This window comes from Homarus americanus, unplaced genomic scaffold (assembly GCF_018991925.1).
Source record: "Homarus americanus isolate GMGI-L3 unplaced genomic scaffold, GMGI_Hamer_2.0 scaffold37032, whole genome shotgun sequence".
Taxonomy (NCBI): domain Eukaryota; kingdom Metazoa; phylum Arthropoda; class Malacostraca; order Decapoda; family Nephropidae; genus Homarus; species Homarus americanus.
Genome location: NW_024731852.1, coordinates 2,969,042 through 2,981,259, shown reverse-complemented (window position 1 = coordinate 2,981,259; position 12,218 = coordinate 2,969,042). Strand labels below are relative to the sequence as shown.

The 12,218-nt window shown below is 40.0% G+C and overlaps 1 protein-coding gene across 3 annotated transcripts in view; it reads left to right on the top strand.

Moving 5' to 3' along the window:
- Nucleotides 1-12,218, top strand: part of LOC121867939 (5'-3' exonuclease PLD3-like) — a gene marked incomplete in the record, with an annotated part of 228,254 nt that overhangs the window by 195,868 nt on the left and 20,168 nt on the right. For 2 of the 3 annotated variants that reach the window (XM_042368087.1, XM_042368086.1), the window contains 1 exon segment: nucleotides 7,409-7,511. In XM_042368087.1, coding sequence (XP_042224021.1) covers nucleotides 7,409-7,511 — 103 coding nt within the window. 3 annotated transcript variants of the gene reach the window in all.

Genomic DNA, 12,218 nt, shown 5'->3' with positions numbered 1-12,218 from the left:
AATACACAGCTTAAGGTACTACTTCGTGTCCATATTATATAGATATCAGCATCAAGCTAGGAGGGGAGGAAGAAAACCTTAGGGTTATGTGGCAGATATTGAAGACCCTTGCATCCTGGGCCTGGACTACCTCCTACCTTGCAGGTGTCAACTGGACCTTGGCTTGATGCAGCTGAATAATAAAGGAAAGTGGGTACCGCTGAGGACTGTGAAGCATGTCAGTGCTAAGGTTACAGCTTGGTGGTCAGTAGTTATTCCCCCAAGATCGGAGATGCTGCTGCTATGTAAGGTGAACGTTGCCTTGCATACCCGTCTGGGAATGGTGGAGCCTGACGAGCAGTGTGGAGTAGAAGATGGAGTGATGGTGGGGCGAACTTTAGTCGATCCATCTGCAGAGGTGGTACCTGTAATTGTGGCAATTTAGCTCTCCGGCCTAAGAAAATACAGCAGGGAGTGGCCATTGGACTGTGCTAAGAGGTCAACCAGGAGCAGCAGCCCAGGACCTGCAAGAGGAGCGTGGTCAAGCAGAAGAATGGTCTGCCCGACCATTTGCAGGACTTTTTTGCCAGGAACTCCCAGTGCCTGGATGAGGCTCAAGTGATACAACTGGAACAGTAGTTATTGAAGTATACGGACGTCTTCTCTGCAGGGGACCTAGACCTGGGTTGTACAGACCTGGTATAGCATCACATCAACACTGAGGATCACCGCCCAATCAAGCAGACGCCTCGGAGGATAACACCAGCTCGTCACCAGGAAATGGAGAAGGCGGTTGGGGACCTTATTCACCAAAGTTTGGTGGAAAAGTCCAGCAGTCCGTGGGCATCAGGAGTCATCCTAGTGAGGAAGAAGGATGGCTCAATGCGGTGCTGTGTGGACTACCGCGCCATCAATGACGTGGCGGTGAAGGACTCCTACCCCTTGCCAAGAATCGAAGACACACTGGATGCGCTAACAGGCGCCAAGTGGTTCTCAACACTTGACATGAAGTCTGAGTATCATCAGGTAAAGATTGCTGAGGAGGACAAGGAAAAGACAGCAATTTCATATGGACAAGGGCTATGGCAGTTCAAAGTTATGCCATTCGGCCTGAGCAATGCACCAGCTACCTTCGAACTCCTCATGGAAAGGGTTCTGGAAGGCTTGCACTGGAAGACTCCCCTCATATATCTGGACGACGTAATTGTCTTTGGCAAAACTTTCGAGCAAGAACTGGGGAGGCTATCAGAAGTGTTTGACCTATTCCGGGCTGCACACCTTAAACTGAGCCCAAAGAAATGTTAATTGTTCCAGAAGGAAATTCAATATCTGGGGCATATAGTACAGTAAGTGAAGACTGAGTATGCACAGACCCAGAAAAGGTGGCGGTGGTGAGAAACTGGTCAGTGCCAACTTGTATAAGGGAACTGCGTAGTTTCCTTGGCCTTTGTACCTACTACCATAGATTTGTGAAGAACTTCGCCGCGGTCGCAGCACTGTTGCATATGCTGACTAAGAAGGGGCAGAAGTTTGTGTGGACTACTGAGAGTCAAGGCTCCTTCTACCAACTAAAAGGATGCCTTAGCTAGCTCCCCGGTACTCCCGTATCTGGACCCGACTCAACCATTCATCTTGGACTGTGATGCTATTGATGATGGCATCGGTGGGGTGCTGTCCCAGAAGAAGGATGACATCAAGTACGTAGTGGCATACTACAGCAAGAAGTTAAGCACTCCAGAGATAAATTATTGTGTGACCAGAAAGGAACTCTTAGACATGGTAAAGAGTTTAGACTTTTTCCATCTATACCTGTATGGATCTAGCTTCACCATCCGAATTGTCCACGCAGCATTGAGGACAACTGGCACAGTGGATTGTGAAGCTGGATCAGCATAATTATACCATCCAGTATAGGCCTGGGCAGATACATGGGAATGCTGACAGTCTGAGCCGATGACTGTGTGATTCCGATTGTCAGCAGTTTTGTAGGTGACAGGCAGTTGCCTTCCCCAGCCGTTGCTGGGGAAGGCCTTGAGAAGCTGCAGCTGGAAGACCAAGACCTGTGACCAGTGGTCGAGTGGATGAGCCAGAGCTCAGTGCTACCAGCCTGGGAGACGATCTCTGGTGCAAGTCGATGACTAAAAACTTCTGGGCACAGTGGGATGCTCTTCGGCTGAAGGATGGTCTGCTGCAGTGCTAGTGGGTGACTACCGATGACCTCAACAGGTACTGGCAGACAGTACTTCCCCGGAAGATGAGGTCAGAGATACTGAGGGAAATTCACAACAATCTAACCAGTGGACATCTGGGAGTGAAGAAGACCCTGAGCTTCTTGTGGTAAAGGTTTTATTGGGTTGGCATGCGTAAGGATGTGGAAGAATGTTGCCATTAATGCTATGTCTGTTGCGCCAAGAAGAGACCAAAGCTACACATGCGTGCCCCACTGCAGTTATACCATGCAGGTGCACCATTGGAGAGGGTCACTGTGGATATTGCAGGACCTCTGCCGCTCATTGCAGATGGGAATAGGTACATCTGTGTGGCCATGGATTACTTCACTAAGTGGCCAGAATCTTATGACATCCCAAATCAGGAAGCCACAACTGTTGCCAGGGTGCTTGCTGGTTGACCAGTTCTTCTGCCGGTTTGGTGTGCCCTACAAGTTGCACTCGGACCAGGGCAGAAACTTTGAGTCAGCTGTGTTCAGCGAGTGTTGTAAACTGTTGGGCTTAAGGAAGACTAGGACTACTCCACTTCAGCCACAGTCAGACAGAATGGAAGAAAAGTTTAATTGGACCATGGGACAAGAACTGGCCAAGTACTGTGTTTAAGGGCAGAGAGAATTGGACCAGAAGGTGCCTGCTCTACTGATGGTATATAGGTCGGTTGCCCACAAGTCAACTGGATACACATCGGCAAAACTGATGCTGAGTCACGAAGTGCGGCTGCTAGTGAACCTGTTGACAGGAAGACCACCTTATGAATAACTTCCTGAAGAAACCACCATTATGTCAAAAGCCTCCAAGAAAGATTGATGGATGTCCACCACCAGGTTTGAGGAGCTCTGGAATTCTCATGTGAAGTGATGAAGCGCAACCATGATGTCAAAGCAAGCCAGGTCTGTTACAAGGATAGTGATAAGTCTGGCTGTATAATCCTCTACGGAAGAAGGGTCGGTCACCGAAGCTGCAGAGCCCATGGGAAGGACCATACACTGTAGTGGAACACCTTTCACTTGTGACTTACCAGATTAGGGGAAGCAGGAAGATTCAGCCAAAGGTAGTCCACGTCAAATGTCTTTGGCAGTATCATGGGCCAGGGCAATACCCCTGGGAAGACTCTGAGGAGCAGTCACCAACCACCGATGAGGACCAGACCAAAGATCCTGGAAGAATTCAGGGCCGTACCCACCCAGAGAACCCGACCATGGACATGGAAGAGGAGCACTGTTCCCTCTTAGTAGAATTGGAAGTAATAGGAGAGGGGGACCGATCTGAGGATGTGGCCGAGGTTGCTGTGCTAAGGGAGGACTCTGAAGATATCTCAGTACAGTACTTGGTGGCAACATTGGAAGAAGAGGAGACCAACAAAGTTTCAGGATTATTATGTAAATAGTGAATAGTTTGTGTCTGGACGACACAAGAATTAGGGAGGGGATAGTGTAATGCTTAGGTATAATTTGGTATTGTTTGTAAACTCAGTGTTTTAATTATTTTCTTTCCCAAGCAGCAGTTATTTTGGCAATTTAGGGACATTTTCTTGTATATATGGTTGTATTACTTAAGTAAGAATATTCTAAAATGTATTGCATCTTTTTTTTTTTATGATTTAAAGTAAGACCTCGCTTAACATCGGGGTTACGTTCCTGAAAATGCGACGTTATACGAAACAGCGTTAAGTCGATCGTTTTTCCCCATAAGAAAGATGAAATACGGGAGTTAGGTTCCTGAGCCTCCCTTTGCCCCATGAAAAACATTAAGTATACAGAAAATCATTGCCATTTCTATAGAAAATAGTATAGTACAGTACTGTATTAAGTTTGTATTGGTATTCACCAATGGGTGGAGGAAGAGCGAGTGTGTGGTGGGTAGTGGATCGAAGGAGGAGGATGGCGGGAGGGGAGGAGTATGGCGGGAGCGGAGGAGGAGGGTGGGAGCAGAGGAGGGCAGGTGAGGAGGAGGGTGAAGAGTCACTGAGACTCTGCAGCTGCCTCCTGTTCTGACTGGGGTTCCTCAGCCACTGTTTGCTCCTCTGTTGTTGTTTGCTCCTCCTCGACTGCCGGTTGTTATGAAGAAACTGCTTCTGCCATCTCGCAATGAAAAAATTAATCCAGTGTTGACTGCTTGGTGCTACTCTTCTTCTTCTTCTTATAGATCTCAGTGTAACAACCAAGACTGTCATCAATGCTGCGTTGAACTACGTTCTCTGTTTGGGTCGTCATCTATAAGGATTTGCGTTGCTTGCTGAAACATGTTGAATGATTCTGCCATCCTCTTGGAAATTAGCGTTCGTTGAGGTTCTTCTTCGTCGTTGTCGTTTTCAACGGGACTGGGTTCTGTTAGTTGTTGCAGATCTTCGTTGGTGAGCTCTTCTGTATTGGATGCCTGGACACCCTCAATATCCTCTGATTCCAACTCATCAAACCCTGCCTGTCTAGCCAAGCTGAGGATATCCCTATTCACAGCAGGGAATTAGTCCGTGAATCCCGTAAAACTGTTGACACACTTGGGCCACAGTTTACCCACACACCATTCAGGCAACTTTCTGAAACCTCTTCCCATGCCTTGCTAATGTTGTCAATTGCATGAAGAATGTTGAAGCTGCGCCAACATTCTCGGATCGTAGGTTTATTTTCTCCGTCTGTAGTCTTGAGCAGCTGGGCCATGGTATGGCATAAATAATACGCCTTGAATGTGGTAATGACGCCTTAGTCCATAGGCTGCATCAGTGCTGTAGTGTTGGGAGGCAGAAATACAATCTTTACACTGTCATGCAAGTCATCGAGATTGGGAGGATGAGCTGGAGCATTGTCAACTATGAAAAGAATTTTGAAGTCAAGGTTCTCCTTGACACATTATTCCTTCCTTGCAGGGACGGCGTACACGTTTAACCACTGGCTAAATATGGCGCTAGTTGTCCAGGCCTTCTTATTTGCCTTGTAGATCACAGGAAGGTGATCCTTAGAGTAACCTTTCAGGGCCCGTGGTTTGGCAGCGAGAGAAATCAACATCGGCTTCAGCTTGAAGTCGCTGGCAGCATTCACGCCAAGGAGCAGCGTCAAGCGGTCTTTTACCACTTTAAAACCTGACGCTCTTTTCTCCTCCTTGGAGATATAGGTCCTCTCAGGCATCCTCTTCCAAAAGAGACCAATCTCATCCACATTGAAGACTTGCTTCGATGAGTATCCTCCTTCCTGGATAATCCGTTTGAATTCTGGCGAGAATTTCTCGGCAGCAACCGTATCTGAACTAGCAGGTTCACCAGTCTTCTTAATATTGTGGAAGTTATAACAACGCTTAAATCGTTGAAACCATCCTCGACTGGCAGTAAAGGTTTCTTCCTTTGATCCTTCACCCTCTTCTGCCTTTAAGTCGTCAAACAAGGATCTGGCCTTATGCTGGATAACCATAAGGCTTACAGGGGTATTGCATTGATTCTGGTTCTCCATCCACATTGCCAGCATCTTTTCCACCTTTTCTATCACACTACTTCTAGTAAGAGTTGTCTTAGTTGCACTTCCAGCGCTAACCTTAATCTTGTCAGCGTTGGTCCGGATAGTATGCACTGTTGTGGGGGTTAGACCAAGCACAGCGGCTATGTCCACAGCACGTTCCCCTTTTTCAAATTGGGTTAATACATCCATTTTCATAGCAAGGGTAATGGTCTTACGTTGCCTCTTCACTACACTAGCCTCTGTAGCATTTGATGAGTGCTTGGACACGATTTTGAATGGTTGGAGTACAGTTTTAGAGCAAAAGAACTTAAGCACACACGAATGATGTGAAGTCGTAACAGAGACTGGCTTGGCGTCACTTGGGGATGCTGAGACTTTCCGCGAGTGAGGGCAGCTGGCCGAGCCAAGAGAGCGTAGCGCAGCCAGACAAGAGCCGGTGATGCGCCGTAGAAAGTAGTCCAAGACCACGCAAAACGACAAAGTAACGGATCACCTGGACTTTAAAACAAATTTTTGGTCTCTAAAGTTTAGCGAGGTTGTACCGAAACAAAGTTAAGCAGGATGACATTATACGAGGATGCACTGTACTTATTATTGTAAGCCTCGATAAGAGTAGAATGTAGACGCCTGGGTGGTACTCGGCTGTTTGAGATGTGTCTGTTGAGGAATATAAGTGGCAGCGGGCTGCCTAGTTGAGTCAGTCAACGGTTTCTTCTTGGAGTGTAAAGGACAACTAACATTGTAGAACAACTGGAGATAATTGTTGTGCAAGTATTGTGTAATTGTTGTCAACAATATCAAGTGAAAAGACTAAGGAATTGTACACTGGTAGTGTGCCAACTATATATTTGAAGTGAGAAGTCCAGTTGTAAAGAATCGTTGCTTATTAAAGCAGACTACAGTGCACAAGTGTGTTTCTGTGACCTGGTGGAAATCTACCTGCCTGTTGTTTGTCTGTACACTGATGCCGATCGTCGAGAAATTACCGAAGACTGGCGGGCCAGCCAGGAATAATTTGACGACAGTTGCGAGATATCTACTGCTTCTGTACATACGGCCCTGGCCTCTGGTAATCAGTGGTGGAAGCTGGGTAAGCGGTGAAAGGATGTGGGTCGTAACACTACATTTTCCGCAATATTTTTTTTTTGGGTAAAGTTTATAGATATATGCCAGACAGGTAACCGGAACAGACATACAGGTAGACTATATCCATTTCAAAATTTTCTTTGTTGATCTGCAGCATTATTCACATCTTGAATTTGATTTATTTATATCTGTATTTCACTGCTCTTATATTTCCACCGGTCCAGTCACATATCATTTCTGCCACTTGTCAGCTTACTAGCCATTTGGCAGTTGGTCTATCCAGTGTTTGTACAGGAGGAAACAGGAGGCTAGGAAACCAGTGATGTTTGGTAAGGTCACACTGGATAACACCCTTCTCATGTATGTCAAGGAAAAGCAGGACTTGAACCTTGAACATATTGGTGAGAGATACACACGTTACTGCTGTATCAGCAATGCTCGTGTGGCCGCTCTGATCTCTGAACTGTTTTGGTGTTCTTTTTGTAATTAAGATAAGCCAACAGGAATGAATTCTTGCAGAAACTATGTTCATAGTTGACTAGAGAATATAGGAAGGCTGGAAGATGCTTAGCATGTTGTGTGCTCAATCATGGGAAGCAAACTGTAAGGTAAGGAAGTACCTTGTAAAATAAGGTAATAATTACCTTATGCCTTTTTTTTTTTTTACAGCGCTTGTTTGTGGTCCCAGCATATACAGAAGAACAGCAAGAAATTCCCTTTGCCCGAGTCAACCACAACAAGTATATGGTGACAGATAATACTGCATACATTGGTGAGCTCTTTTTTTTTGTGTTTGTGTTAAAGTATGTACAGTATAGTCTTCATTTACGCTGTCAATTGAACCCGTGCAGGTCCTCGTAAAACGAGAAACGCGTAAACGAAATAGCAGAATATATGGGACTAATTGAAGTAGAGACTGGGCCGACCCCCAAACTACACTTTTTCCGACGCAATTCGTACGTTGTAGTAAAAATAACATCTTAATTTTATGATGGTATGCAAACACAATTAATATTTAAGAGAAATACATTCGCCGGTTAATGTCCATTCAAATAATGGACTCGACTCGCGCCCTCCCCCCTCTTCCCACGCTCGCTGGCTCTCCTCCCTTCCTGAGAAATGTTTGGGTGAAAACACTAGGTTTTTAGGTTAAATAATAAATAATACCTCACACTATGGTTAGGATAATTTAATTGACATTGCTGGATTCCTTGCAAGACTGCAAATAATATGAATATAAATGTCATATATTTTGCACAAAAGATCAAATTTTTGCTCTCTCTAATAAAATTCTTAAATTAGATCTAAAATTTGTATGTCTAATGCAAATTTTAGGTTGTTTATATTTAAATTAATCACCATCTTATAACAATTCCAGCAATGTAAATTTTATTCTGGCCGGGTAATTTATGAATTTTATGATCTAAAAACAAATATCTTCAGCTGGGCCACCTTGTGCGCACCCTGCCCGTGCTGCTTCCTGAGTAAATGATGGAATGAACCGTGTAAATAAAAATTGTCGGTCTGGCAAATGCGTAAACCAAATCCGCGTTAATCGAGACTATACTGTACAGTACATTTATTTTGACTGAAAGCTTATATAAGTCTGGTACTCTCAACTGTTGAACCAAAAACTGGGGAAACTGTTTAAGAGATCACCATCAATCCCAGTTTAACATGTCATAAAGCAAATTTGTAAGTTTCCACCTTATTCAGCCCCCACAATCCCAAAAACCCATTTTTATAAAAAAAAGTTTTTGTCATATAGTCAAGAATGTGACGCCTAGCTTATACCTAGGTACCGTATATACTCGTCTATAATTCTACCTCGTTTATAGGTCGACCCTGATTTTTTTTACCAAGAAATCATTAATTTATGATATGCCTTGTTTATAGGTCGACCCAAGTTTTTGAGGGTAATGGAACAGCAAAACCTTCACTAAAAACACTACGTCCTATAAACTGAGGATCGCCGTGCCTGAAATACCGAGCGCCGAAGGCAAATTGTTTACCTTTATTACGACACTTTACACTGAAACGCTGGTAGTTTTAGCAAAAATATTGTATATTTCCATTCAAGTATTTATTCAAGTCAATTAGGATGGAATATTATTGTAATACAACAGTTCTTTTAACTGAAAACCATTCGAAAAGCGATTACGGTAACATTGTGTTGGTCACACAATATATACTTATATTTGTATATATATTAGTTCTTGATTTGATAAGTGGCAGGGCTGAAGTAAACACTTTATTGGTTTTATTTTATTGTAGAAAAATATAGTTTCACAGGTACTGAGTTCAGTTGAGAGTGTATTGTACCTTCTCTTCTACACTAAGGAAAGTGTCTTAGTGCACTTATATGGGAGAACACTTACCATATATCTCGGCCTATAAGGCGTCGGGGTGCATAAGACGGCCCCCCTAAATTTCCATTTAAAAAGTAGCTTTTGAGCTCTATTCGCTGTATAAGACCAGTACCCCAAATGTGACACTTACCCACTGACTCAGTAGTCCTTTACCAACCATCCTTGGTTTTTTAAAATAAGGCCAATTCACTTCAAGTAATGTCATCAAATGTTACCCCTGTAGTGTAAACATCTAGTGACTAGCCACTGGAAGCGTCTGCTATTTACAGTAACTGGAACTAATGTCTGTGTTTATAAAATTTTCCATTTACTTGAAATATATATATATATATATATATATATATATATATATATATATATATATATATATATATATATATATATATATATATATATATATATATATATATATATATATATATATATATATATATATATATATATATATATATATATATATATATATATATATATATATATATATATATATATATATATATATATATACAGGGGTATGTATATCTAACGGATCCTATCTATGTAATATTCCTATAACGTACTTATGTTTTAATTTATAAAATTTAGAATTTTATAATGAACGCGAACCCTACAACTTTAACGCTGATGAATATGGGACTATTTCGCCTGGGTGATGAATATTGTTGCATCACATCCACAACAAGGCCAGCGGCCATCTTTTCCTATTGAGCCAGTGCACCACTGTTATTATTGTTGAAATTGTCTTTTAATGTGGGGATTGGCTTATTTGTATTACTATTTTGTTGTACAAGTATACAATTGTAACAACTTAATCATTCAAAGCGATGAGAAAGCTAATAACCCTTGAAACTAAGAAAGAAATTATAAAAGACGGAGAATGGAAGAAGCATTGCAAACTTAGTGATGAACATGGGATGGCTAAATCGACTATATGTATTGCATTTTGAAAGAATAAAGGGAGTAAAAAACAGTGCAAGTGGCTGAAGGGAATCTGGGCTTAGCAAAGCAAGGTGTAATGTGATTGAAGACATGGAAAATTTACTCTTAGTGTGGAGTAAGGAGAAAATGGCAGTGGTAAATTATGAAGCTATAATTTGTGAAGCCAAACAATTGTTTGATGGTGCTGTGCCCAGTTTTTGGGCTCCTGAATAACACTAAGGTAAGATAGTTCAGATTTTTACATTTTCACAGAATTTTTTTCGGTGTTAAGTGGTTGTGTTTGGGGGCCTGGAGCGGATTAATCTATGTCGAATGAATAAAATGAACCAATTTGTTATATTTATATATATATTATATATATATATATATATATATATATATATATATATATATATATATATATATATATATATATATATATATATATATATATATATATATATATATATATATATATATATATATATATATATATATATATATATATATATATATATATATATATATATATATATATATATATATATATTTTTGTTTTTTTTTGGTTTGCATGTACAAGCTTTGGACAATTTGTAATTAAGAGTTTTGTGATCGTGGCCTGACCATCTTTACCTACCGCCGGTGCTATTTAAAGATTAGTAGGGCTTGCTACTCTACACCACCAGGACCTGGTCTCACCTCCCCTGTATATATACACTTGATTTGTATTACTCTGTAGTGTACTTTCACCCCTGAAGATGTGAATTATATGTAAAGAATTTGAATCGTGTTTTTCTTGTGGTTATCAGTATATATATATATATATATATATATATATATATATATATATATATATATATATATATATATATATATATATATATATGTATGTATGTATGTATGTGTGTATGTATGTATGTATATGTATATATATATATATATATATATATATATATATATATATATATATATATATATATATATACATATATATATATATATATATATATATATATATATATATATATACATATTTCATGTAAATTCACAAATGAAAATCTAGATAATCTTGATAATTATTTGAAGCTGCCTTTCCAGGACATCTCAGAGGCAACTCAACAAAGACGAAAGCTAAGGTACTCATGTTTCATTTTCCGTTGATTTTATCAAAGATACATACATACATATATATATATATATATATATATATATATATATATATATATATATATATATATATATATATATATATATATATATATATATATATATATATATATATATATATTATATATATATACCGCTACGTGGGTTCATTTTATTTCTTTCTAAATTTATGTAATTCCTGCGTCCCCTGAACCGGATATAATTTATGCGTGAATTTATTGATATATGGGGTGAAGTATGATTTTTTTATTTAGCCTATAAAATTCATCGTTATTTGTCCAAATAGCAATTTATTGCTGGAATTTTACAAATGATGACTGGCACCATATGGTCCACTGTGAAGAATGTGGACTCTCCTGGTGCATGGTAAATCGGTTTCGATAACTTGAAACTGTGTTTTCTAATGTTGAAATTGCACCGAGTGTCTGAATGATGGTGACCAACTGTATGAACGCCTTTTTCAAGATCAAACTAACAGAGAATCAGATTCGGCGCAATGACAGCAGCATTGAACTGGCTTTTTCTCATGTACGATATCTGGAAGAATGGACTTCCAAATCAAAGTTGTGAAACAGTTCTTGCAAAGAAATGTCGCAAACGTTTGGGTTGAATACTTTGCTCTACAATTAATTGTATGTTTAAATGTCTATTATTAAATCTACTAATTAATTATGTGTTTTGTTTTACTGAGAGTTTTAGTTTTCCTGAGTAGGGGGGTTATATTTATTTGTGTTTGTATGTGTGTGTAATAAATAATAATAATAATAGTAATATTAATAATAATAATAATAATAATAATAATAATAAATGGTTTTATTGAAAAAGTTTATAAGTCTCAAGGCCAAAATATACATTGATACAAAACACGACTTATTACATAATATTGTGTCAAATGTTTCATTAGAGAAAGGTGAAGGAACATACAGAATACCAATTTAATGTTTACACATCGATCATGTGGAGCTGAGGTGCTACAGCAGACATCGTGAGTGGTAGTAACTCCCTGCCAGATGGCTAAACGAGAT